Source organism: Dermacentor albipictus, chromosome 1 (assembly GCF_038994185.2).
Source record: "Dermacentor albipictus isolate Rhodes 1998 colony chromosome 1, USDA_Dalb.pri_finalv2, whole genome shotgun sequence".
Taxonomy (NCBI): domain Eukaryota; kingdom Metazoa; phylum Arthropoda; class Arachnida; order Ixodida; family Ixodidae; genus Dermacentor; species Dermacentor albipictus.
In genome coordinates this window covers 12677526-12705274 of record NC_091821.1, presented here as the reverse complement: position 1 = coordinate 12705274, position 27749 = coordinate 12677526, and the positions used below count along the sequence as shown (strand labels likewise).

General features: G+C 41.9%; 1 protein-coding gene across 1 annotated transcript in view; it reads left to right on the top strand.

The window, feature by feature from the left end:
- cutlet (chromosome transmission fidelity protein 18 homolog) overlaps window positions 1-27749 on the top strand; it is a 138146-nt gene that overhangs the window by 48100 nt on the left and 62297 nt on the right. The window contains exons 7-14 of the mRNA XM_070539145.1: window positions 3781-3813; window positions 5916-6013; window positions 8121-8244; window positions 15516-15631; window positions 21865-21958; window positions 23122-23220; window positions 23353-23480; window positions 26164-26229. Of these exons, the coding sequence (XP_070395246.1) occupies window positions 3781-3813; window positions 5916-6013; window positions 8121-8244; window positions 15516-15631; window positions 21865-21958; window positions 23122-23220; window positions 23353-23480; window positions 26164-26229 (758 nt within the window). The remainder of the gene's footprint in view (window positions 1-3780; window positions 3814-5915; window positions 6014-8120; window positions 8245-15515; window positions 15632-21864; window positions 21959-23121; window positions 23221-23352; window positions 23481-26163; window positions 26230-27749) is intronic.

Here is a 27749-nt window from a genome sequence, read left to right as displayed (position 1 = left end):
CAGTTTAAAAATATGTCGATGCACTTTAAGACGACGCGACCAAATGCATGTTGCTCACTTTTGTATTTAGTGTGTCACACAAGTTTTGTATTTTGCTTAATTAGGTAATTAGTAAAGATTAATTAACCAACTTTTGAAGCAACGAAGTTAGGGGGAAAATTCTAATGAAAGAGTAGTAGAGCGCTTTGCAAAATGTTCGCTTTGACAGCTTCTAGCTTTCTATCTATTAAGTATTAGTGTTTTTCAGCTTACTGCAGATGCCTGCAAAATACAAAAAAATACCACGTGCCATACCCGCTTGCACGCCGTGATTGCAGCGCCCCCAGACTGTCTGCGTGCAAACGAACATAGCATCTAACAGGGCTTGCTACCGCTTAAAAGGCTCCCAGGGCAGTGATGAAGGCGTTGGCTGTGCGATTTATGCCAGCGATGTGCCTCTCGTGGTGGTTCATGATAGCAATAAGCAGACGCAGCGGCAGCACGCCCGGCTAAATCCTATGTTTGTTTGTATCGGAATGCTTGAGAGCGGTGCAATCATGACGCGCAAGCGGGCATGTCACGTGGTGGGTTTTTTTTTTTGTATTTCGCGGGCATCGGTAGTAAGCTGAAAAACACTAATATTTAATAGATAGAAAGACAGAAACTGTTTGAATGTTTTACAAACAGCTCTGCAACTTTCTAATTGGAATTCTTTTCTTAGCTTCATTGCTTCAGAAGTTGGTTAATTAATCTTGACTAATTATCTAATTAAGCAAAATAGAAGAAATAGCGTGACACACTACATAAAAAAGTGAGCAACATGCATTTGGTCGCATCGTCTGAGAGTGCATCAGCATATTTTTAATCTCTGGCTAAAGTTAGCTGAAATGCCCTGTATATCAGCCTAGGGAAGAGTGAACAGGTCTCTGCGGTTTAATCATAATGATTGATACCGCCTTCAGAATGTTGTAACACTGCTCCTTTGTGGAATATGCTTCCAAAAGAGGTAACTGTCTGAAGCAGCCACCCATTTTTACTTTGAAATTATGGTGTTGGTTATTTGCTAGAACTGATGTGGCTATATTAGAAAATATGAGGAAAATTGCATCAAATGTGGTACTTGTTAAAGGAATTGTCTGGCGATATTGTAAACATTATGAATTGTGGTGCGTCATGTGAAAACACAACGAGGACTTTGCAAGACAATTTAAGCCCTGTAAAGCATTTTATTTGGTTCTTGTTTCATGCATACGAAACCTAGATATATCCTGATGAGTGGCGGTCATTGTGCCATAGTATCACGTGCGACTCTTAGAGCTGTCTGCTTGTGCTTTGTTGTGCATTTTACTCTCCGCTGGCTTGTAAACATATTGAAGTTAACTTTCTTGCTTATACCAATACTGTATTATAATTAAAGATCTATCACTAGAAGCTCTGTCCTAACAAGAGCTACCAAGTGTGTACAGCTTGGGAAGTGTTCAGAGACGCATTTCACTGCAGTACATTTTTTGTTTCCATTATTTTCATTTGTTACTATTTCCCAGCTGTGTGAGCAACACGGGTGATAGGCACTGCATGTTTCTGCGACCTTCAGTACCATGTCTTCCGATAATACGGAGAGCTGTGTAAGCTTTTTGGAGTTGTCAAGCAGTGACAGCTGTGATTTACCCTGTTTTAGCCACTCTAGAAACAGTTTCGATAATAAAGAAGAATAATCCAGCATGCTTTGTCCTCTTGTGTTCCGACTTTTGCCTTTCTGCATGTCAACACAAAGCGACACTGAGTGGCAGCATGTCAGCCAGCAGTGCCTGAAACACTGGTACCAAGATTTTACCTGTCCAACCTTCAGTATTTTGGCTTGCCTTTGTATGCCACGTCAATGTCAACGCTTAGAATTATACAACTCTACAAATGACTGTGAGGGTGTTGTTCCAGGTTCACCTACAGGGAATGTCGGCCATCATGTAGGGATGAGTGGTTGTACTGCCAGCAGATTCCTGCAATCCAGCATCTTTTAAACAGTCTGACATGCATTTGTCTGCATCGGCCATTTCTGTTGTTATGCATAGATGGCGACCTAATTAAAGTTACTAGATGCCAGTTGCATTTCTACAACACTTACTTGGAGAACCTGTGAAAAGTCACATCTGGTGTGCGTCTCACACACCCCATTGCACAGCACGTGTACTTTGCCATCATGCTGCATTGCTATATGAACCAGCTTGCAGCGAAAATTTCAGAAAAAAATGTCGCTCTAGCAAGGTCTGTGTGATAGAATTATCACAGCAAAATCTGATCACGCAACACATACACATGTGACGTCAAACTTGCTCCGGCCAGCAAATTCTATTCTCCATGCGGGATTTTCAAAAAAGTGTGAGGTTTGATAATTAATTGATAATTAATTAGATGATTGTGTTATTGCTGATACAACTTAAAGAGCAAAAGTAGGCACTTGCTTTCTTTCAATGTCATTCGTTTTCATTTGTAAAATGGCTGGACATTCTTTTAGGACGACATCTAAATATACCTGAAGGAAATGCTTAATTTTTCATCAAAATGGGCAATACACAGCGAACAAGGATATTCAACTAGAAGAAAACAAATATTTTGCAGAAACTTTCCACAGTAGGTCAGTAACACCTGGCAGAACACTGGAAGTGAGCTTCACCCCAATACACCTATGGCTTCGTGTAGAGCTTGTACAGACAGTGCTCGTTGGATGTGAAACAGAGGTGTAGATTGCATTTGCTCTATGTTACCTGTGTGATACCACTGCAGCTGGGGATCTTGCAGCTGTCTTTTTCCTCTGACAGTGCTTTCAAAAGAAAGCAAGTTGTGTTCCAAACTTCTTTCTCGTCTTCTATTCTGGGCCCTAATCCAGCAAATGATGCTTGTTGTCTGTCATTCACTGTTGGCCTAAGACCTTTTGCCAAAAACTCTCTACTTTAAACTGAAACTTGGCAAGAACAAAATATTTTTCTTGTATGTTGCCTGTAGGCAACACTCAGGGTTAAAAGCTAGAAAAGAGACCTCCATTCACTGAAACTAAAAGAAATCTTGAGGGTGTTACTATTTAACTGTGGAAGGATATTATTTATAATTTTTTTTAGATTGGCGATAAAGTAAGACAGCAAATCGAGATTGATCAGGTATCAAAAAATGCTATAGCTGCCTATATCTGCTTTTAGGACCGTACTTCATGGGGTGCCTGCAGTTTAATAGGATGTTCCACATCAACAAAACAACTGTAGCCAGAAGCGGTATTAGCTCACTGTCTCAAGGCTAGGTTACATATACATATAGACGTAAATATGCACAAAGTTGAAGGGGATGACAACCGCCACTATTTTTAAGGTGATGAATCCCTGCATATGATGTCCTGAGATTGGAGGGTTGATCCCAGCAATGATGCGTTGTCTTCTTTGATCCCAGCAATGATGGGTTGTCTTCTTTTCTGTTTTGTTTTTAGTTTTCTTCATTTATGTATAACGTAAAGTAATGACCCGCTGCAGTTAAATGACTTCATTTTTCTTAGTTCTCTTAGCTTCAGCATTTATCAGAACCTTTCTTGGCTAAACTTTAGCTGTACTTTTAATTAGGTACTCGTAATTCCTTTGTACCTATGTCATAATATTAATTTACCCATTGATGCTGCTCACCTGTACTGGGGTATGTGTATTACATATGAAATAGATATTATGTTCCAGTATTGCACAAGGCATACTGGCAATTGTGGACACTGTCACTTCTGTTGATGTTCATTGTTGATTCTCTCTCTCTCTTTATTTTTTGATGCAGGAATTGGATGAACATAAAAGACCCCAGCAGAAGGCAAGCTTTTTTCTTTAACTTTGATGTCAAGGTGAAACTGTTTAATGAAATTGTGTGGCTTATTGTGTAAGAGATGCTTTGATCTGTATTCCTAAATGTGACACTAAATTTAAACAGTATGGCAAGCTGAATTGATAGATAGGTAGTTTAGAAAAATATATCTGGGCCTTTTACTGAGCATCTAGCATCAGTAAGCGAGAAAAGAAAAAAAACCTAAACAGTAGTGTCGCAGCCATTGCATTTGAGATTGGGAGCTGGCCACCCACTACACATGGCAGACGTGAGGCACGAAGCTGGCATACAACACTGCAACGTGTGTGTAGGAAGACATGAATCCATGCACAAACTTCTGTCCCCAGAGAATATCTGGTGATGGCACCATGGAGGAGAAAAGAAAAATCACTGTAGTGATAACGTATACATACAAAGCAAGACTTGCTGAAACCATGGCACAGCAGTTCACAAACAAAAACAGAGCATTAGCAGATTGAGTGCACAAACATCATAAACACATGGAGAAAATAAAAGAGAGCAATGTTCACTAGTGTCCTCAAAGCAGCATTGATAGGAACAGAGGCTGCCACCATTGCGAGTCTAGACACACAGCAATGCAACCTTGAGAGAGAAGGCTGGTGGTGTGAAAAAGCAAGCATGCCTTAAGCAGTACAAGCACAAGAAAAAAAATATAAGCAGAGATGAGAAAAAAAAAGTGACAATGGCTGCGAGAAAAACTGCCATAAAGATAGTGACAGAGCAGGTATCTCGACAGCACACTTGCTGGCAAGTGAAATGCATGTGGGAAGTGCAGTCTTTAATTGCAATTTTCTTGACTGCTAAGTCATTTTATGCGCAACAAATGCTAAGGGCATGGCAAAAGTGTAATCTACTTTTCTAGCTAGACATCACGTTTGTCTTTAAATGTTCCTTTGAGGCTGCAAGCCAATTGTTTTAGGCTACCTTTGCCTTCGCATATTACACCATTCTTAATTACATGAATCTGACAGCAGGGCATTGAATTCGTTAGCTCACCATTTTGGTTTAATGTACTGCTCTTTACGCTAAGGAGGCCTTGTGTAGTAATGGTAGCACCTTGAGTCACATGCTTGAAACAAAATCATGATGCCTGTTTCTAGCTAGTACGCGTTGGCAGCAAATGGTGAAGGGTGCATGTCAGCCATCTCAGATAGATCACCCTCACGGCAGCTGTTGAAATTTACATGCTAAAGCATACCTCTCCTTGATCTTCATTTTCAACTAAGTTTATGTCTGCATTTTGTTGAACAAAGTAAATGCTTAGAACAACAGAAAGCTAAGCAAGTTGGTAAGGATTCATGGCAAGGAAAGGCAGGCAAACAAAACTTGGGCACAAAATGGTGTTTGTGTTATAATTCTTCTATTGTCTGTCCTTTGTATGCCTGCCTTTTTGAACCAAGAATAGTAATGCAGGGAGCAGGGGACGTACTGTCAGCTTGATGAGGTCCCTCTACCCTTAGAAGCAGGTGCTGGCGAGACAGCGAATAAGATTCCTTGTTAGAAAGCGACTATGGATGCCCAGGGAAGAAAAAGAAAGACAATTATATAAATATGTATGTAGCAGTGTTTACAGTGCAAGGTTCACAGTTTCACAAAATAAGAAGTGACAATGCTGTTATAATGCATAAATGGAAGTACATGGAAAGAATTTAGTAAGTGTACTTTCAGGTCAGCTTGCCTAATTTCATTTAAATTTGTGCCTAAGAGTAGCTCATTCTAAAATTGGCTTATACGATTTTCTGTACTGTCGCATCTGTTATTTGTTCTGGGACCTCAATCTTCCTCTCCCTCTTGGTGTCATTATTTTTTTTCCATTGAGTCAACATTGCATGGCATTCTTAACTCTTCATCACAAACTAAATGCATAAAAGCCTTTCATGACCATGTATTGTTTCTTGCTATTTTTTAGTTATTGTAATTGGTGGCATCCTATAAGCTTGTTTAATTTATTGGTGCTCCGGTACATTCTACTTTGTTTAGCGTTATTTCTTTTTTAATACTATGCGCACAAGCATGTTTTGACGAGATGAGTGTTCAAAACTGTGACTTCCATAATTTGCATTTTATAGGTCATTCTTCTTTATGGGCCACCAGGGCTTGGCAAGACAACCCTGGCACATGTCATTGCAAGGCATGCTGGCTACAATGTTGTGGAGCTCAATGCCAGGTTGGAGTCACTTAATTTTCCAGTTCCTAACAGTCTAATGTAGTACTGCAGTGGTTCTGAATCTCTACTGTTCTGAGGTTTCGATTATCTTGTGGCAATAGAGAATACAAAGTTGGAAAGGGAATACCATGCTTGCACATGTTGAAGAAAGTGTCAAATGTTTCCAATGGATACGTGTACTTATTGCATCGTACGTGTACTTATTGCATCGTACACCATACATGTGGCATGCTTCCCATAAACTGGTGGTCGGCTGTAAGCTTATTAGAGCAATGCATGGTTTTCTAGTAGATGGCAAGCATTTGGTTATCATTTTGCTAGTGTTCTAGCATAATTTTTCGGGGGGTCTGGTTAAAAGAACATATACAGTGAAAGCTCGTTAATTCGAACTTCAATAATTCGAATTTATGGATAATTCGAACTGTACGATTTGGTCCGGCCAAGCTCCACAGAAGTCTATGTATAAAAAATTCTGTTAATTCGAACGCGAGAAGGTTTTCTCGCGGATAATTCGAACTACGCTCGCCTGGCACATGGCCAGAGAAACGCGCCTACTGCCTACACACAACGCTGTATTGCCTCCGAAACGGAGAGAACGGCGAGAGAAGGCAAAATCGGAAAATAATCTAAACGACGAGGGGTCAGCCAGAAGGCCACGGCGGCTGCCGCATCTCCGTTCTACGTAACATCTGAGACTTCTTGCCCGTTGCGAATCGTGGAGGCTTTGCAAATCTTGCACAGCTGCTAATGTTGTGCGGAGATGGCACAGGAAGCGCCAAAACACAGCGAATCAAGTACGTCGCAGCTGCGCTTGCAATCAAGAACCAACGAATCAGGACCTTCGCCACCTTCACATGTTCAGCTTCTTTGTCTCGGCAGTTTTCATCGGTTGTGCACCTTTGTTTTCAGCTTAGGAGGTATCGGCCGTCGCGATTCATTGTGATAGTGTTAAGCCTTGGCTAACGTTCATTTCGGTGGACATCGGTGGTGTGGCACAGTCGGACCCAGAGCTTCGACTTGAAGATGGCGTGTGCCCGCGGCACAGGCCATCACTTTCTGACACGCCAAATTTCTGACATGCCCTACTGCTTCCAAATCGCAGTGTACTGTTGCTGTCCTTCACTTTCGTTAGTTCGAACGTTCGTTAATTCGAACTGAAGCGGCTTCCCCTTGCGGTTCGAATTAACGAGCTTTTACTGTATGTATTATGTCACACTCTCCCTTGCCAGGTCTGCATATATCGTATATCAAGTAGTCAAGCACAGTCTGTAGCGCGCCTTACCATATCAAGGTTTGAATATTCCTTAACATTGTGTCATGGAAGGGACCTGAAGTGCAAACGAAAGACTACGTTTTCAGCAGAAGCCAGCAATTTTGGTGGAAGCAGTGAGTGCAGAAACATTGTGACTGAAATTGTAGGCCCAGCTTACAGCAGGAAAGAATAAAGTGCATCATTGTAAGTTTGGCCCTTGACACCGTCTCGCGTCTTCTGAAGGCTGAAATCAAGGCTATACATGTGCTATGTTGAGGAATAGCACTGATTAAATGATATGCATAGGAGCATGGAACAGTATTTTATTGCTTTGAATTCCTTCAACTCAGCTGCTACTGTGGTATTTAAATTATAAAATATTGGGGGACAGTATTTCCTGGACGTGGGCACTAGAAGTGTCTTGCGAGACCAAACTCTTTGACTGAATATAGCTTAGGATCACTTTGATAACTGCCACAGGTTTATCTAGCTTAGAGCCTTGTCTAACTATGTAGCTGTTATCGGTCTCGTGCCTTGAATAATCTGTAAACAATATTGATGTAAGCTGATGTTTGAATTTCTGCACCAATTTAAACTCTTACGGAAAGTAGGCCTGCATACTTGAGGGCTCTTGCAGCAGCAATAATAATGCTACAGGTCACTAATCAAAACACATGCACAGTTAATTTAAACTTCTGGGATGTAGACTTAAACATGTACACTACCGCTGTAAAGCAAATACTGCACGAGATAAAATCTGTAGTATGGTCACTGTTTACAGGGGCTGCCGTAGCTTAGCTGATAAAGTTAGTGTGTTTAAGGCTTGTAATAAATCTCTCATTCCTGTCCTTGCAGTGATGACAGAAGCCCTGATGTGTTCAAAACTACTCTGGAAACTGCCACTCAAATGAAGGCCGTGTTAGGGCAGGACCCACGACCAAACTGCCTTGTCATTGATGAGATTGACGGCGCACCACCTGTGAGATGCTCCTTTTAACTTCTCATCCCATTTGTGAATGGTACTAGCCTGACTGGCTAGCCATTAGTGTCACTAGCATTGCAAATTTACTTGTTTATTCAACGTACATATAAACCTTGGTATAATAAAGTCGGTAGAATTGGCAATTTGCTTCATTATATTGAAACTTCGTTATATCGAAATTTAACCTTTTATGCAAATAAGTACAGTCACTGATAAATTTTGCTTACACGGAAAAGGGCCACAAGAATTTCAGAATTATCGGGCAACTGGAAAAAGCAGATTTCAATGAGAAAAAATTCAGTTTGTTGAATTTGAGAGTTGGCGACAAACAAATTCGGTTTCACACCATGTTGATGATATCTTCACATTGGCGGTACAAAGTGAACCCAACCACACTTTCGCGCCTACAACGCTCCTGCAGCTGATAGTGTCGCCTGCAGTGGGAGAACTCTATCATGAAAAGCGCCGGCAGTGGGGAGTGCATGCTTCATCTGCTTCTCGCTTCTATGGGTCTCTGATACTCAAGATTACACAACCTCCAGTACTAAACGTGTGGGAACACAGAGCACATGTTTCCATGCCATCTCTGTATGCCCACTCTTTGCACATGGGCAGATTACCTCTAAAATAGGGAGTGTGGGCTGCATAGGCGCTCAGCTGTGCTGACGGCTACGCAAAGCCACGATTACGGTAGAAAAGGATATGTGCGGCGACCTGCCCCCCTTTCCCTATAACCCCACCCCGTGCAATTATGTGCACTTTATCGTGTTACTGTGAGCTCACTCCTTTCCCCTTGCTCTCCCGGAAGACAGTATTCATCAAGCAACATCCTTCTCGACTCACCCTCACACGCTTTCACACGCACCCGAAGCATACAGTGCATGGGGTGCGATAGGATCTTTTCGCACTGAAGCTTTATAGGGAACATAACGCTTCGATAGTCGGTAGTGCGGCGCGCAATTTGAGTGGTGTGTCCCCAAGTAGCCGCATGTAATTCAATCATCTGACCATCTGCATCCACAGAAGTTTCCATTTATTTTCTCTGTATTCCTTCGTGGCAGCAGAAAAATTTCATTATATTGAAGTTGTGCATGCACACACTTCATTATATGGAGGTTCTAAATACATAGTGTTCTATGGACAAGAAGTTAAAAAATATTATATACTTTGTTATGTCAAGAATTTTGTTAATTGAAGTTTGTTATGTCAAGGTTTACCTGTACCTACAGGTCTCTATATCATGCATAAGGAGAGCTAGTACAAAAGTATGGCAGTGCAAAAAGCAGTAAAGTAAGTTAGAAAAATGTACAAAGCTTATCAACAATACAAGCATAAACACAAGCATAAACACAGGCATAAATACAGGCAACAATGTAGGCATAAATTCATACGTTAGGTAAATGCATAGTTAATAAGAAAGGCAGTTGATGTACTACATGCAGATACATAATACACATCCAAAAAGAAATATACGAACTGTTAAATAGCTAAAAAGTTAAACTTAATGAATACAACCTTTGTCCGTAAAGTTACGAGACTGAGTCCATTAAAAAAATTCGTTCAACATTGACATCATTTGTGCAGCACCCCTTCGAAATAGTCTCCCTTGCAGTCTATACACAGCTTCCAATGCTTCTTTAGGTCTTGGAAACAGTTGAAAAATGCTTCTTTTGGCAGGGCTGTCAGCTCCTTTGTCGTGGCGTCTTGAATGGCCTCCACACTCCCCATCCAGCGACCTTTTAGGGCCCTCATCATATGAGGAAACAGGAAAAAATCGCATGGGGAAAGGTCAGGCGAGTATAGCAGATGGGGAAGTACAGTAATGCTGCGCTTGGCGAGAAATTTTGTCACGCTGAGAGCAGTGTGCGGCCTTGCGTTATTGTGGAGAAGGCTTCATTGTCCAGATGCCCAAAAGTCAGGGCGATGGCGTCGCAGTGCATCACGCATGTGTTTGAGCACGCGGATGTAAAACTCCTGATTCACCGTCTGCCCTTGTGGGACGAACTCGTGGTGTATGACACCTCTGGCATCTGAAAAAACTATCAGCATCGTCTTTGTTTTGGTCTTCTGTCACCGCACCTTTCTTGACGACGAAGAGCTTGTGGACCGCCATTCGGCGCTGTGCCTCTGTTTGAGGATCGTATTGAAAACACCATGTTTTGTCTTCAGCAATGATGCTGTCAATGAATGCAGCACCCTTTGCCTCGGAGAGCAAATCAGCACTCACTGGTGCCCGCGTGTCCTTCTGGTCCTGTGTGAGGGAGTGCGGCACAAGTCTGGCATTCAGCTTTCGTTTCCCCATGTTCTCACGCAAAATTAGGTGGCATGTTGTCTTACTAATGTCGAGAGCATCTGATAGCATGCAGACTGTAATGGTGCAGTCTTGCTGTACGATCTCCCTGATTCGAGCCACGTTATTTTCATTCTGTGAGGTTGCTGCGTGCCCCTGCCTTGTGTCGTCTTCCACCGACGTTCTCCCCGAAACAAACCTCTTGTGCCACTCGAAAACTCGCACCCGCGATAATGTCTCGCTGCCGTAAGCGTCACGAAGGAGCTGATACGTCTGGGTGGCTGACTTGCCAAGCTTCACACAGAATTTTATGTTTACACGCTGTTCGAGGTGGACGTCCATCTCTCCACATTCACTCACAGTAGAATGCGCAGACGAGTAGTGACAATGTATTTTTCTACATGTAGCGCCATCTAGCAGCTGCCACAGCAATTAACATAAATAGCTCAGTTTAGCCCGAAAAGATGGCGCTACATGCATGCACCAACATTTGTTTTGGGGAATAATTTCTAGAGAAGATAATAAATCAGTCTTGAAACTTTATGGCCAAAGTTGTAAAAAGCAGATCAAGAATTCTCAAAACCACAATGTGTGAATACCAGAAGAATGTGTCATATTTGTGTCTTTTTACTCTTTATGGCCATTTCTTAAAGTTGTCTAGTTGTCTTTCTTCCCACTTTCATGTCCCTTTATCTTATTATTTCTTCATTTCAATTAAAAATGCAGTTAATCTCTTCTATGCTTTCCTTGGCTTAATTGTCTCTATCTTCATATGTTTTTTTTATACCCTTTAACTCCCAAGTTATTTCTAAAAAATTAATTCTTGGAGAATTTTGCACACACTATTGTGATTAAAAAATATTACATGTCATAGTTTATACCATCCATATTCACCCTAAACCATACAGAAGAAACCTTGTTCTGAAAGGTTGTTTTTCTTTCTTTTTTCATCAGTGTACTTAAGTTTTGAATATTATTTGTTGTAAACTATGAATATGAAACAAATATATGCCACAATATAGTATGCAGGATGCAACTTCACATACTGAAAAGAGCTGACCACCATGGTTTGTTTCCAGTGGGCTAAGAAACAGCGGCCTGAATGGTTACAGCTCAAGCTCAGGAAATGTTCACAATCAGCCAACACATCCTGCTGCATTTTTGAAGCAATAGTTTGTGTGTTGTGAATTAACATCTCCACCTTACCAAACTTGCTGATATTTCACACGTGAAATTGCATTCAATATGTGATGAGTCCTTCCTACTGCTGTGTGCGTTAGCATCATACACCTGTGCAAATTGGTGGTTGACTCATCCATGGCTACAAAGTAGTCTGCTTTGTCCACTGCTTTGATGAAGGTTGCGCCAAAAGTACAGAAGCAGCTGAATATAGTGTATGTACTTGGTCATCTGGGAGGTCGTGGATGTTTTGCTACCTTGTTCTTTCCTGTGTGCCCATGAAATGTGGGTGACCACTTTTTCTTTGTGGTCATTTTTCTGGCTCGGAGGAGGCCACGCACATTCGGGTAGAAAAAGCATGTGTCTGCATTGCCTTCAGCTATGCAGCATAAATATGTGTTATTTACTTCCACTTGATGTTGCCTAGTGATTTTAGCTAATACATCACTCATTTGTTACCTGCTCCTACATATTTTAAAGAAATGTTTTTTTGTGGCTTATCCTTAGCAGGCTGCGTTGCTGAGATGTTTTTTTTTTTGCTTCCTTGTCTCTGTGTGACCTGCTTTATATATATAGCTAAAAAAAATCGCATCAAGATCAGTTTGTTTATGTGTGGTGGCTTAAACTGTAGAAAGTGACTAATTTGTCTTGTTAGAGCAGAAGAAATTTGCACCAGCATTAAACAGTTGACCACGTTTACATGGGAAACGAAGCTAAACTCACTGTGACATAATCTTGATAGTGAAGTATAAATCTTGTGAACGGCAGAAATTTTCTTATCTGAAGTTTGTGTGACCCAAAAATGAACTGAGTCAGTTCACCAAAGTAACTGAAATAAGTGTTCACACATTAACTTCCTCTCCGCTTCCTCTAACACTAGGGCAGAACTTAATAACTTGGCATGCCTGTGCACATAGAGATTATTGCAAAAATTATTAATGGGAAACTGGGCACTTGTGTCTGTGGGGGCTGGCAGTTGAGCCATCATAGGAATTATAGGTAGTAAATGTATTTGCATTAACTACAGCGACAGAGTTTGCAGCACCAGAGTTGCCACTAGTAATTTTTGAATTAAAGTCTATGCATGCAAGTGCAAAGAAATGCTCATGAGACAAGTGTTGATATCTTTTAGCACGTGCTGCCATGGTATCTATGCTGTTTACTTTTTTCCCCTGCTTGTAGCTGCTTCAGCAAAGGCTATTATAGTTGGGAGCAAAATGCAGCTGTTTCCTTTTTCACATCATTTGACATAGCATAAGCTTTGTTTTTCAGTCAATTCAAAGGCTGATGAGGATACCAATTGTTGCTTGTGCTGCTGTTTAAGCATGAGCTGTAAGGTGTATACAGATAAGCTAGCAGCCTTGTGACAAAGGCGCCTGTTGGTCTTGGAACAAAAGCATGAAGCAATGATGGCAGACGGGTCACAATGCTTCTCACAACTTAGTTGTGTCATGTCTGTCTTTGCTTTCATGTTCTTGTTCTTTAGGTTTTTGTTTCAAGATAATTTCAATCTCACTCACCCTACTTGCAGCTCTTCTACCATTCAATTAGTGTTGTATTGTGTCACCACTGCATTACCCAAGCGTGATCCTTTCTGGCCCGCAGTGATTCTGCACACACCATAAGGCACTGTCCACTGTCATAGGGAGCCTGGCAGCCATGGGAAGAAGGCATCCTTTAATCAGTGCAGCACTTTGTTGTGTGTTGTAGTCTTTGAAATCACTGCCCACTGATAATCTGTGGTGGCTCTGTATGTCTCTTAAAACACACCTGTTTTTGCTACAGTTGGCTGGGTGTCTCCCAACCGGGAAAACCGGGAATTCTCAGGGATTTTGAATAGTCTGGAAATACTCAGGGAAAACTCGGGGAATTTGTGTTTCTATCGGGGGAAATTAGCAGTAATTTTATTAAAAGGGAACGAAAGTCGTGGTAATGCTGGCTCGCGTCATACAAAGGAATCGTAACAAATCATCTTTGACACCGTGTCGTTGGCTGGAGGAGTTACCAGTGTACAGTCAGTGACCGGCTTTCCAGACGCCCGATAAGTCGGACGGCTTCGCAGCACTACCATGTATCCCATAGAGTCAATGTATAGGAATGTCTGAATTTTGGACGCAGGCACCCTTCGCCGTCCGATTTTCTGAACTTTTTGCCGTGACCGCAGGCACGAAACGGCATTAACCAAATTTACCACCGCCGCCATTTTGATAACCTCGCCACCTCGAGCCGGCGCGCCCACACGCAGATCCGCTGGCAGTCGTATCCATTAACGCCGCAACGCTAGGCCTAGCTGCTTTGGCGTTCGCTATTACACTTCTTGCCGTTCTCGATGTCAGCAGTGGCACCGACTGCGCCTTTGTGGTCCTCGCGATTGGCTTCAAAGCTCGGAAAGCACGGCGCGTTGCATAAGCCGGGTTCCGAAGGTCAGCTTTGCCTTAATACAGAATGTTACGCAGTGAAGCATACGCAAAAGTATTGCGGGGAAACAAGCTTGTGAAGGGGCAATTGTCGCGGCACACATTATGTATTCCTTAATTATACACGCGTGCACCCGCCATCTCCTGTTACAGTACGAGCACCGATATGCCTAATAGGTGTACTGGCAGGCCTTGAAGGCCTTGGCAATGAAAGATATGCATTCATTTTTTCAAACTGCCCGATTTTTCGGGCGTTTTCGCGGCCCCTAGGGAGTCCGAAAAATGGGACGTTGACTGTACAACTTACCAAGAGAATGCTTCAAATGGTCCGTGGAGCGAACGTGCGGCGGAAGGAGGACGAGAACAGGAAGAACCTACGCATTGAGGAATGAACGTGAAAGGAAACATGCAGCCGCTTCTTTGAAGGAGCTTGAGCTCAAAAAGCGAAGTGTTGGCTGAAGCTGAGATGCAGATGTCCCTCTATCCAAACCAAAACGAACTCTTTAAAGTAGGGAAATGCAACACTGAGGCGTTGTGCGTGGGCTGAGAGTATGTGAGGGCACATTGTGCTCTTGGTAACAGCGCAAAGGGACACAGACAAAAGAAAGAAACATGACAACACGGGTGCCTGTGTTGTCGTGTTTCTTCCTTTTATCTGTGTCCCCTTGCATTGTTACCAAAAGTATGATGAATCCTAACCAACTCGCCCACTTTGCTATCTTGCTTCAGCATATTTCAGGACAGTTGAGGATGACTTACCAGCTGTTGATAGAGAAACTCACTTGTGACAAAGTGTGCGCCTTATGCTAATGAGCTTGCTATTAGTTGCTAGAAATAGCTCATGTTCGAAAATATTTGCTTCTGCATGCATATTCATTTTATTCGTATTTGAGAATGTTCGACTTGATTTGCAATAGGTTGTACCATTTTTTTCAAAGATAATTTTATTCACGGTGCATTTGACTAACCCCTCCCTTCTGTTTCCTTTTTGAATAAAATAAACACTGCTCCTTAATATTCAAACTGGATTAAGTTTCTTTTATTTTTTAACATGCTTACTAGAGAGTGAAAGCATTGGGCGACATGGTGTTAGCCCATCTTGACATAAAACAAAGTTTTGTGTCACTCAGGGAATTTTGCAATGGCACCCAGGGAAAACCTGGAAAACTCAGGGAATTTAGAGATGTCAACCTGGTAGACACTCTGGTTGGGCAGGGTAGTCATTGTGGCCCGTTGCACCAGATTATTGTGATTATTACGTGTTGAATGGTAGGAAAGTAAAAAAATGGAGAATCTATTGCTTTTTATGGTTTGTGTGAAAGCATTAAATTTAAGTCATGCTTGCTTTTTCTTTTTGTTTGTTTGTTTGTTACATGCACCAGGCTTCTATCAATGTACTTGTCAACATGATCAAAAGCACTGGCCAGCCCACAGGAAAGAAGAAAAAGAAAGATGGAAGCCTGCTTCTTAGACCCATCATTTGTATCTGCAATGAATTGTAAGCATGATAAAGCATACTTCCTTGGTTAATTTGACCTTTCACTTAATTCGGCCCCGAGGAGTGCCTCGACAAGTGCCCTGACAGATAGATGCCTGCTTATTAAATTGCATGAAAGAGCTTGCTAATTTGAAATCTTTTGAACCTCAAATGCAAACAATTGATGGCATTCAACATACAACTGCATTAACACTTGGAATCTATGATTGATTAATAGAGTGAATAACTAGGTTTAACATTTAAAGCAACATCGGGGCTGTGAGAGAAGTCATAGTTGGAGAGTTGAGAATTAATTCAGATGATTTTGGTTCTTTAACATGCACCTGAATTGACTTACACGGGCATTCTTACATTGTGCCTTTGTTAAAATCCAGCTGCTGCGAGGCTACCCTGCCATCACATGAACTGATGGTGCAGTAGTTATGTGCAGTAGATCAACCACGCATGTGACCAATTTTTCGAGGAACTGACTGCCACAGCGACCAACACGTGCACATTGCATGGGCAACAGAGCCCTTTTTCCTCCATATCTCTCTTGCCCTCTTTCAAACGTTTGTCCTCATTCTCCTTTGCACTCTTGACTGCTGCACCTGAAATAAAAGCAGATAATCATCTAGTGGTACGTATATGGTTCTTCAGCTATTATGAGAAGGTTAAAAAAATACATTAGAGTGCACTTGTTTTGCAAGATCACATATACAGTCCCTGTCGCCAAGTGTGCAGGCCACCATTATATTTATTGCAAATAAACAAATGCTTAGTTTAAATAAAAATTTTGAAGGCACCCATTACTTCAACTTTTGCATAATTCAGAACCAAACCTGCCTGTCCTGTTTAAGTCAAATTGAAGGAATTCAGCTGCCCTCTATAACCTTATAAGCTGTAAAATACTCTCCCTGTATTACGACATTATATACTGTGCAGTTCTTTCGCAATATCTTCCATGATGCTTGCATAGCCCTTAAAATTTCTTTACACCGAATTCTACTGAAGGTGGAGGGCTATATTTTTTTATTTTACATGGAGTGCTAGAATCCTCACATTTTTACATTTGGGTACATGTTAAGGAAACCCTTAGGGGTCAAAATTAATTTGTAGTCCTTTACCACAGCATACCTTAAAGTACATGCATTGGTTTAGGATGCAAAAATACCGACAAGTTACAAGTTTCAGTTGAACCTCCTGTTGATTGAAGCTTCTCTTGAACAACCTGTTGAATATGACCAATGTTGCAAATTCGTGGATTTTTATTCAACCTGTCACAGGCTATTGAAATGTCTATTACTGACACATTGACTGCTGTGTAGCCTGCAACACTGGTTGTTGAAAAGTTTTGTATCTACTATCATCACGAACAGTAGATTCTGAGCATCACCCACAATACATGGCTTTGGTTGCCTTCCCGGTTGGTCCCTCAGTCTCCTGAGCCCACTTCACATGTTGAGCTTTGTCTACATCTCTCTCTGTTTGTCCCTTTCATTATGTTTTGCTGATGTGCTCAAAACCTTTAGTTGGCCTCTTATTTCACCGCCTAACCCTAGGCACCCAGTCTTCCATGACTTTATAAGAGATAAGTGGTGAATCAAAACAGGCATGTACCCAGCGGGGGGGCCCGGGGGGGCCCGGGCCCCCCCCGAAATCAGGTGGCATACCCCCCCTCCCCACCCACGCCACCACTCCTCACACATTCCTAAAGCATCGCCAGATCAATATTGAGACTTGGCAGCTGTTCATCGGTCAGCATTATGCTGCCTTTTCACTCCTTTTAGATGGCGGTAGTTATCGGCATCTCTTGTAATGTGAAGGACAGTTTTCTCATAGATTCCGCACCCGCGCGATTAACTGGAGATGCGTTCAGTTGTCACCATCTATTCAACCGTCACGCGCATAGCTGTTGCTTTTGTTAGTTCAACCTTCTTTGTTTAGGCTGATCCTGGGACCAGGAGAGGGATGCCGCTGTTACTCAGCTGGTCTGTACTCTCATGGAACGAGTTGCGGCCGGAGATAACGCCAATTGCGTTTAACTTATCCCTTTGCTTCATTATTTCCTTGAGTTACGGCTCGCCGTGACGCTGGCAGATGCCCGGAACCATATACACATGATATGGGTTAGATAAGGTGGGAAATAAAATAATATGAAAGAGCGTCCATCATGAAACCCTGCAATAACCCTTAAACCTATAAGCAAGATGGCTGTCGCCCATTACCTCGTCTGTTTTTCACCAATTGTATATCACTTTTCGTGCAAAATTGGCAACTGGAAACGAAAATCGCAAGGAGTTGAGAAATTAAGCGATCTACTAAGGGAGAGAGCCAAGGCAACAACCAAACTGCAAGCAAAAGCGAATAATAAAAAAGTTAACCGTTGTTTATGAGAATATTTATGGATCAACATCTTTTTATTTAAAAAGGAAGTAGGGAAAACGCCGCCGGAAGTGGAGAACAATTACTTGTTTTGAATTACGCTTGTACAGTTATCGGCCGAACTGCCTCACGTAGCCACTTCTCTGCTGTGCTTATGTGGGTGTTTTTCTAACCTTTCGCGGTGAGTGCAGTACGTCTAGAATCGCAGAGTCCTGCGCTCTACGCGGTTGTATGGGACTGGCGGCCGCACAGCGTTACGCAGTTCGCGGAACTGTCAAAACTGATCAACAAGGCGAAAATAACTGATATTCGAAACTATAACATGAGAAAGACTGAAGAAGCCGTAAAAAATGAACGCAGCCTGAAATCAGTAAAAAAGAAACCTGGCATAAGCCAAACCATGATGTATGCACTAAAAGATAAGAAGGATAATATCATCGCCAATCTCGAAGATATAGTAAAAGCAGCGGAAAAATTCTAAGCTGACCTGTATACAGTACCCAGAGCAGTCATGATACCTCACTTAGAAACAGTAATGAACAGGATACAGAAACTCTCCTATAACTAGCGATGAGGTCAGAAGGGCCCTGCAAGACATGAAACGATGAAGAGCGGGAGGAGAAGGTGGAATAACAGTTGATTTAATCAAAGATGGAGACGACATAATGCTTGGAAAACTGGCGGATCTTTAAACGAAGTGTCTATCGACTGCAAGGGTCCCAGAAAACTGGAAGAATGCAGTCATTATACCAATCCACAAAAAAAGGAGACGTTAAAGAATTGAAAAATTATGGGACCATTAGCTTGCTCCCAGTATTATATAAAACATTTACCAAAATAATCTCCAATAGAATAAGGGCAACACTGGATTTTGTCAACCAAGGGAACAGGCTGGCGTCAGGAAGAGATACTTTACAATGGATCACATCCATGTCACCAATCAGGTTATCGCGAGATCTGCAGAGTACAATAAGCCTCTCTATGTGGCTTATATAGATTATGAAAAGGCATTTGATTCAGTAGAGATACCAGCAATCATAGAGGCACTACATAATCAAGGAGTACAGAACGCTTACGTAAAACGCTTGGAAAATATTGCTACATGCGTGTGGTATTTGTTTGTTTGAACGAGGCGCATAGGTGCCATCACTCCAGAAAAGAGGAGGAAGAACGAACTGGGCTCGCGCTGTGAATCTAACCGGTCAGCGCTGCAACCGTTGTTGTAAATATATTCTGTAAATAGTTTCTCGTCTTACTCACTCGTCCTTCGCGTTAGAATATCTACAGTGGTTCTACAGCTACCTTAATTCTACACAAGAAAAGCAGGGAGATACCTATAGAGAAAGGGGTCAGACAGGGAGACACAATTTCTCCAAAGCTATTCACTGCGTGCTTAGAAGAATTCAAGCTATTAAACTGGAAAGGCTTACGAGTAAAGATCGACGGCAGATATCTCAGCAACCTTCGGTTTGCCAATGACAGTGTTCTATTCAACAACAATGCAGACAAGTTACAACAAATGATTGGAGGCCTTAACAGAGAGAGTGTGAGAGTGGGGTTGAATATTAAAATGCAGAAGATGAAGATAATGATAAATAGCTGGGCAAAAAAACAAGACATCAGGATCGCCAGTCGGCCTCTAGAGACTGTGAAGGGGTACGTTTACCTAGGTCAATTAATCACAGGGAACCCTGATCATGAGAAGGAAATTCACAGAAGAATAAAAATAGGTTGGGTCGCATACGGCAGACATTGCCAGCTCCTGACTGGAAGCTTACCATTATTATTGAAAAGTAAGGTGTGCAGTGCATTTCGCCAGTGCTGACATATGGGGCAGAGACTTGAGAGCAAGTTAAGGACCGCGCAAAGAGCGATCGAACGAAGATTGCTAGGCATAACGTTAAGAGAGAGAAAGAGAGCGGTTTGGATCAGAGAGCGAACAGGGTATAGACGAGATTCTAATTGACATCAAGAGGAAAAAATGTAGCTGGGCAGGTCATGTAATGCGCTGGTTAGATAACCGTTGGACCATTAGGGTTACAGAATGGGTACCAAGAGAAGGGAAACGCAATCGAGGACGACAAAACACTAGGTGGAGCGATGAAATTAGGAAATTCGTGGGCGCTAGTTGTAATCGGTTGGTGCAGGACAGGGGTAATTGGAGATCGCAGGGAGAGGCCTTCGTCTTGCAGTGGACATAAAACAGTATGATGATGATGATGATGGAGGTGGTGCCCCCCCCCCCCCCCCCCCCCGAAAAAATATCCTGGGTACGTGCCTGAATCAAAAGGTGAATTAACAAGGATGCCTAATTGCAACTTCTTGGAATCTTTTATCCTCTGCTCACCACAAAGTGTTCAGTAAGCTGTCTTTTGTGCAGCACAAGGCAACTTAGCTGTGTGATGTGTCCTGCCTTAGATGTTTAATTGGTGCCAGGCACACTGCACCTAGGGAGACTGCATTTGCATGGCCGATAGATGGGCACCTCATGACACTTTCTGACGCATTGAAGATGCTCACGCAGATAAAACAGTCCTGTTGACATGACTTGATTGTTTCTATGCCTTTAACCCTTTGAAAGTTGATTTTTTTCTCCATAGGCGACCGTCCAGGGTTGATTTTTTTTTTTAATTGCAGATTCCAATTCTTATGGACTTATTTAAAAAAAATGTACCATAATTTTATCTAGGGTGACCGCAAAGTGAGAAAAAAATATTTTGCATTGGTATATATGTACTCTTCATTCATGAATAACAACAATACAAAAGGAAATAAACTTATAAGAATGAAAAATTTGATGCATTGTTATAGTTCAAGGCTTAGAAAATGTGCACACGAGAATATTTCAGAAGTCTTAAATATTCCTGCTCTTACACTAATATTTACGTCCATAGCGAAATCGAGCTCCTTAGGTGGGTGCACTCAAGAAAACTGTGTGGTTGTGTGCCCGTCAAAAAAGCAAAACGTGTGACCAACTTCAGCTAATCTTCATCTTATCGGCAACCAGATGCAATTAGATATTGCGAGTCTCCCTAAAAAATATATATATATATATATATAAAAGGACACGCATGCACGGCGGCATCCTTCCTATGATCACCCCTGTGAGCACTAAACGAGCGAGAAACAAGAGGTTGCCCTTTGAGCGATTAGTAATGAGATAGCCATCAGTTTTGCAAGCGCAAGAAGCCAAAACCGCCCACGGAACAAAACCCAAACCGCCACCCACGCGCGCGTGCGCCAATGCGTGAGCGGTAGTATATAGACATGCGGGAGCATATCTCTAAAACAAACCATGCAACGAAAACCGAAAGAGGGAGGCGCGCGGAAAAAATTCCCTGTATTGCCACGTAGTGGCAGCACGTGACAGAAAAGAAAAAGTTAGGAAATTGGGAAATTAGTTTGGAAATTGGGTTAATTGCACTTGACTGAGCTGGTGGTGTTTCTCATTACATTTCACACTCATCACTCATGTTATAGCAAGACTAATTGTTGCTGTGGCATTTGCTGATGACTTTCGTTTTTCTGATGCCACTTCTAGCTTTGTATGCTTTAGACTGCTTTGTATGTCCATACTTATTAGGTGCACTAGTGATGCTGGCTAAGTTTTCTGACACAATCTATAATACTTTCTGCATATAATAAAGTCTGGACAGGCTGTAAGCATCAGGATAATATGTTTCAGAATATTGCAGCATTCTTTCTGCACTTAAGCATAAGCGGTGGCGATGATTTATTTGCCCACTGTGGTGTCGCATGGGCTGTATCTGTGCAAAGTATGGCTTCAGAGCCCAAAAGGTCCAGGCTCCATATGGTGCTTCTGCTACAGAATATCAATACTGACAGACTAAAACTGCATTGCTATACAGGTATGTTCCAGCCCTGCGGCCATTGCGTCAAGTTGCATTGATGCTGCACTTCCCATCTACACAGAAGGGTCGCCTTTGTACTCGGCTGTTGGAGGTATTAAGAAAACTGCATCCCTTAGCTTTATTGAAATGGTTACAGAAAGGTAACCTGAAATAAGTGAGATGCTCTTGTTGGTATGTTACTGATTTCTTCCTTGTAGTATATGATGACAAATGTGCAAGAGCTAGTCTGAGATAAGTTAGATTGTGCTGTGTTAATATCCACGTATATGTGTTGCTTGTTTATTGTGCTCAAATGTTGTGCAATGTTTACATGCTATTTATTGCCTGTATTGTGAAGTAACATGGCTAATAACAAGTTACATGACTCAACTGGCCAAGTTGGGAGTTGGGCTTGTTGTAACTGGGGTGGTGAACACATACAATAAAACCAACAATAATTTTGTTTTGTTAAGGTTCTGGGCCCATGCTCTTTGATTTCATTCCACTTCAGTTTTGCTTCAGGGAAATAAAGAGCACTGATTGAGCACCGTGCACTTGATCCTCAAGTTTCCATGTTTTGACCTGATAGGAAGCGCACAGGCTATCAGTGATTAGTCTGGGCATGCAAGTATTGTATTGGAAATAATAATTTGGCATATATGCAGCATGCATCCGAACTCACACATATGAACCGTGTTGCGACTCATAATGGGCTGCTAGTGGGATGGGCTGACTGGGGAAGAAAAGCTCTTTTATTTAGCCGGATGCTTTTTTTGGCTTTGCATCACTAGTCATGTTTGAACTGTTTTGTTCCAAACCAGTAACATTTATAATTTTTTTTAGTTCAAGCTTGTTCAGGTTCAAGCACGTTTCAAAAATACAATTTTAGGTTCAGATTAGGTTCTGGCAAAAATGTTGGTTTGGGTATGGTTTTTGGTTCAAGTTTGAGTTCAGTTTGTCAGCTTAGTTATAACAAGATTGGGCTCTGGCTGATGCAGAGTAGAGGCATCTTGTGTGTTCTGCACATTGCATTACAACTAATTTCATGTTCATACTGTGTGTTTGTCCTACTTTTCCAACGAGTACATGGTAGCTGAGGAATGGAAAGGTGAAGTTGTCAGCACACTGTAGGCGTATCAGTAATCACACAGGATCAGAGTGGCTTAACTGTTCATTCAGCTGTTTCATGTCTGATCTTTCCCTCATGCATAGTATTGTTAGGTAGAGAATGTTGGGGTTTGGCAAGAATTAGAACCTGGTCTTGTGTTCTTGCAGGTGATGCGAAGAGAACGGATGAAAGGGGAGCAGACGGCTGTGTCTGCACTGTGTGAGAAGGCAGGAAATGATGTGCGTTCCTGCCTCTCTACACTTCAGGTAAAATGAGGAGTGCTGAACCACCACCTTTATATCAACATATCTGTTGCTTGCGACATCTTTCCTGCTATGCATAAGTGCACATGATGAGAGACTTTAAGCTCGAACTTGTGATAAAAATATTCTTTGCAGTTCATCCATGGCCGAAAGAAGCAGCTGACACTAACAGATGTGAACACTGTCAACGTGGGCCAAAAAGACATTCAGCAAGGACTGTTATCACTGCTTCATGAAGTGTTTCAAAAACCACGGGCTGCTCGGTCAGGCATTATTCATTTCATTTCTATATTACTGATGAGAAAGTTTTTAAGACCTAAAAGTTTCCTGCATTGTCATCCCTCCCCTGAACCAAGATGCTGCTGCAGTAAGCCACTCAGAAGAATTGCCTAGGTTATGCAAGTCTTGTAAAAAATCCAGAAAGTAGGTGTATAAGAAACAGAACAACCTCTAGAAGCAGTGGTTTTGGAAAAGTATGTTGAGAGTACCTATTAAGTGTTATAAGTGGTGAGAGGGACATCACGGGCATCGGAGCTATTATGATGTTAGTTGAAACACATTGCAATATGTTACTAGCGTTCAGAAAAGTCTCATTTGAGGTAACACTTTCTGTAACTGTGCACTTAAATACATGGCTTCAACCTGCATACCTTGGAAGGTAGACGGCAGTTTCCTGAAGTAAACTGAACTCTGACGATTGTGTAGTGCATCGCTATTCTACCTTGCTGAAAACTCCAGAGCATAGACTTGGAAACACAATGAGGCAATTGTGAGTATGTGGGGTTACACCTGCAGTGCAAGCATGTATTGTGCCCTTGTGCCAACAGCCATGTGCTTTTGCTGTGTGCTGCTTTTTACTCTCAGTCAAACTTGACATGGAGCCATTAGTTCCATCGGCTAACAGAGGGAAAACCAAGGAGTTTGATTCAAAATTGTGGGCTTCACAAACTCTACAAATACTTTAGCACACCGTTGCTTAACAGCTCTGTAATAAAGTCGGCTTCACTGCTCTGTTTTTGAAGTTTGCGTCTTTGTCATAAATTGAATTTGTACTGGTACACATTGTGTTGGGTGTATGAAACTTGACAAGAACATGTGGATTGCCAGGATATACATGTCTTTTCATGTTGCCATGACAGTGCTCTCATGAGAAAACAGACAGGGATGGTGAAAGAGAAGAAGCAAACTGTTTACTGGTCGAACTTATGTCTGGAAAGTAAAGCGGCACTTAAAGTTACAAGAAAGTGACAATCATAGCTCTCTGTTTTTCAATCTCAAGACACTGTTCAAAGCTGCATGCTATTTATACATGTGTCATATGTTCGAGAGTGGCCAGTGGTTCTTCTATGTGTTCGAAAATGTACAACAGTGTTTGCAGTGCATGTGTGATCTGATTTTGGCGAGCCTGCCTTGCTATAGATTGATGAAATGACAACAGCATGAATAAGATCCCGACCGCAGTGGCTGTATTTTGATGGGTGCAAAGTGCAAGAACACCTGTGTACCGTGCATTGGGTACATGCTAAAGGTCCCCTCACCAGGCGATATAGCAAATATTGTTATACGCTAGAAGTTGTTACGTGCCCTCTAAGGAGTGTTCTACTGCAAGAATTTTTCATATTAGTTCAATAATAGCAGAGATAGAAATATTTGAAGTGCTGCAAACACATGATTTCAGGAGGCGAGTGCCACGACCAACATAGACACTCTCTCCACTTGCCCTGTCTAGCCTCCGCAAGCAAAATTCCCTCCCTGCATTCTCCCATACCGGAGCCAGAGGACTGTGTGACAATTACATCAGAGGCCCTGCCTTCTTTCTCTCTCTCTCTTTCCCATCTTCGCTGAGTGGCGCAGTTTCAATGACAGTCTTGCGCGCGAGCTGTTGCGTTTGTCTCGTTTCGCGCAGCAGATGATTTTGCATGCTCTGCACGAGAACACTTGATTAATAGTATAATTCAGTGCCACGATCATGAGCACTGAGGCAGGAGCGAGAGGATGAAATAGCATTATCATGGTGCAGGAACACGGTAGAAAATGACATAGTTTTGTTCTCTGTGTCCGTGGCTGCACGATGTGGGAACAAGCAGGCGAAACAGAATTACCTCTCTCTTGCTATGGTACGAAGCAAAATGAAAACACGCAGTTGTATGTCTTATTATTTCTTTAAACTTTAATTGTCTTGAATATTCTCGAAGTCACGTGTCACTACTAGTCACAGTTACACTGACAGTGCCATGCTGTGACACTGACACCACGGCACTGTATGTAGGGGTACAGTGCCTGTACGTAGGCATAGTAGGCATGTACGTAGGCACATTTGCATGATTGACGTCAACTCTCCGGCTGGGAGCGTGGCACCCGTGAGAAGTGCAAACGACACTTGGTTTAAAATTTCAGCTCTTTCTATGGTGCGTAGTGATGTAATACTTAGCAGACACAATCATTAGTGCACAATGTATGCATTGCATTTGTAACTCAAAGTGGCCAGACCCGGTGAAGAGCCTGTTAAAGATCCCTAGATGGTGAAAATTAATCTGGAGTCTCTTACTACGGCGTGCCTCATAATCATATTGGGGTTTTGGCACATGAAACAGCAGAATTAGAAAATTAAAAATGAAACAGCATGATGCTTAAATAGAATAGGCACATTTTACATTGCATTAAAGCAGAGTAACACTGCATAACAGGCAGCAGCAAATGTTAACAAGGAAAAGGATAATGAAGAACATATGGCAGTATGCTGTGTGTGATAATTTCAGTCCATTAAAAGTAAGTTTGTCTGCTGTGTCTTTTCAAACTGTATTATAGTGTGTCTGTGTCTGCCGTTGCGTCTGTACAAAAAAAAAAGTCTTATAAATATGCATGTTTTACGTTGTTACATAATTGAAACTTTAGCTCAGGTAAATGGAGTGGGATCGACTAACCGCACCTTCTGATTTTCTGCAGGAAAATGTTTCGGCACCATATGGATAATGCGTTCAGCACTGCTGCGAAGAAGCCTGAAGATATGCGGTAATTTATTTTCACAGCTGAGGGTTGTACAGTGTACAGCTACACAGAAACAGCTACACCTACAACATCATCACATAGTTTTGTTTTGTCTTATTAGGGCAAATTTTGAAGTATGTATGTTACTGCACTCAGAGCGCTGCACAACAGGCTCATAAATAAGATCGGTTTCAACCTCCTCGCATATTCAGAGTGGCATGTGTAAATACTGATCCTGTAAATATAAAGGAAGCATTACTCCAGCACATATAATAGGTAAAGAAACAAATGGGACACATTTGCTGAAATGGGCAGGAGCTAAATTGACAGACTGCAAGCAGGCTAATTTATTAGAAACGATGGCAAGTAGTAAGTAATCTGATTGGTTATTGCAGGATGTGTTGTTTCGTTATCTTTGATGAAGGGCATGTACATAGTAAAGAAATATCATAACCAGCTTGCTTGTGAAATTTGGAAAGCATAAACCGTGCACAAGCATGTGCTAGCACACTTCCTGTCAGTCTTCTTGATGAACAGGTGAAATATCTTGACTATTAGTTTTTGACATTTGTGCCTTGCTGGCAGTTCTTATCACATCTCAGTTCCTATACTCCCATTTTCGCTTTGTCTATTTTTTTTTTCTGTCAGTGGCTTACAATGCTAGCCTTTTGTTGGTTTCTTGCAGACCTTATACAATTTTTTTTATTTTATAATTGTTCTTTGCCTGCACAATCACTTATATTTTTGACTGCCTTCAGCCAATGAGTGTTTGATGGTCTGCTGAGCAGCTGACTTTGATAGCTTCATCATTCTGACTCTTGATTGGCCCTTTCTGCCTGTGTCTAAGCATGCCACATTTTTTCAACATTGTAGGTATCACACCACTTTGAATAAAACCATTAGTTAGCAAGCCATACAGTCCAGCTTTTAACTTTATGAATTGTTGCTATTGTGTTTTTATAGACAATTGAAAGTGCTTCCCTCTCACGCTCCCTACTCTCAACTCAAAGTGGTCACCACGTGGGTGATAATGAGGGCTTCTGAACATGACAGAATTAAAGGGCAGGTGAAATTCACTGATGTTAAATTGACAGAAAACTATACTGCTTTAAGCTATAACAGTGCACAAGGGAAATAAATGACAGTACTCATTGCAAATGTTCTGCATTGTCTTCAACCTCTGTACCTTTTTAATGCTTTTATAACGCTCATGACTAGAGACGAGAACTTTAGCTAAAATGACAATTTTTTTCCTTACAACATTATTGGGCCTTTTCAACATATAAGCATGAACTATGGGTCTAGAAACACATTAAATGGTACCCGCTGTAGTTACTTAGTGGCTAGGGCGTTGTGCTGCTAAGCAGGAGGTCGCGGGATCGAAACCCGGCCACGGCGACTGCATTCTGATGGGCGCAAAATGGCAGAATGCCATTTGCATTGACAATTGGGTGCACATTGTTTTATTGGATAATTTCCAGAGTCCCCCACTACCGCGTGCCTCGTAATAAGATCATGGTTTTGGCATTTAAAGCCCTAGAGCA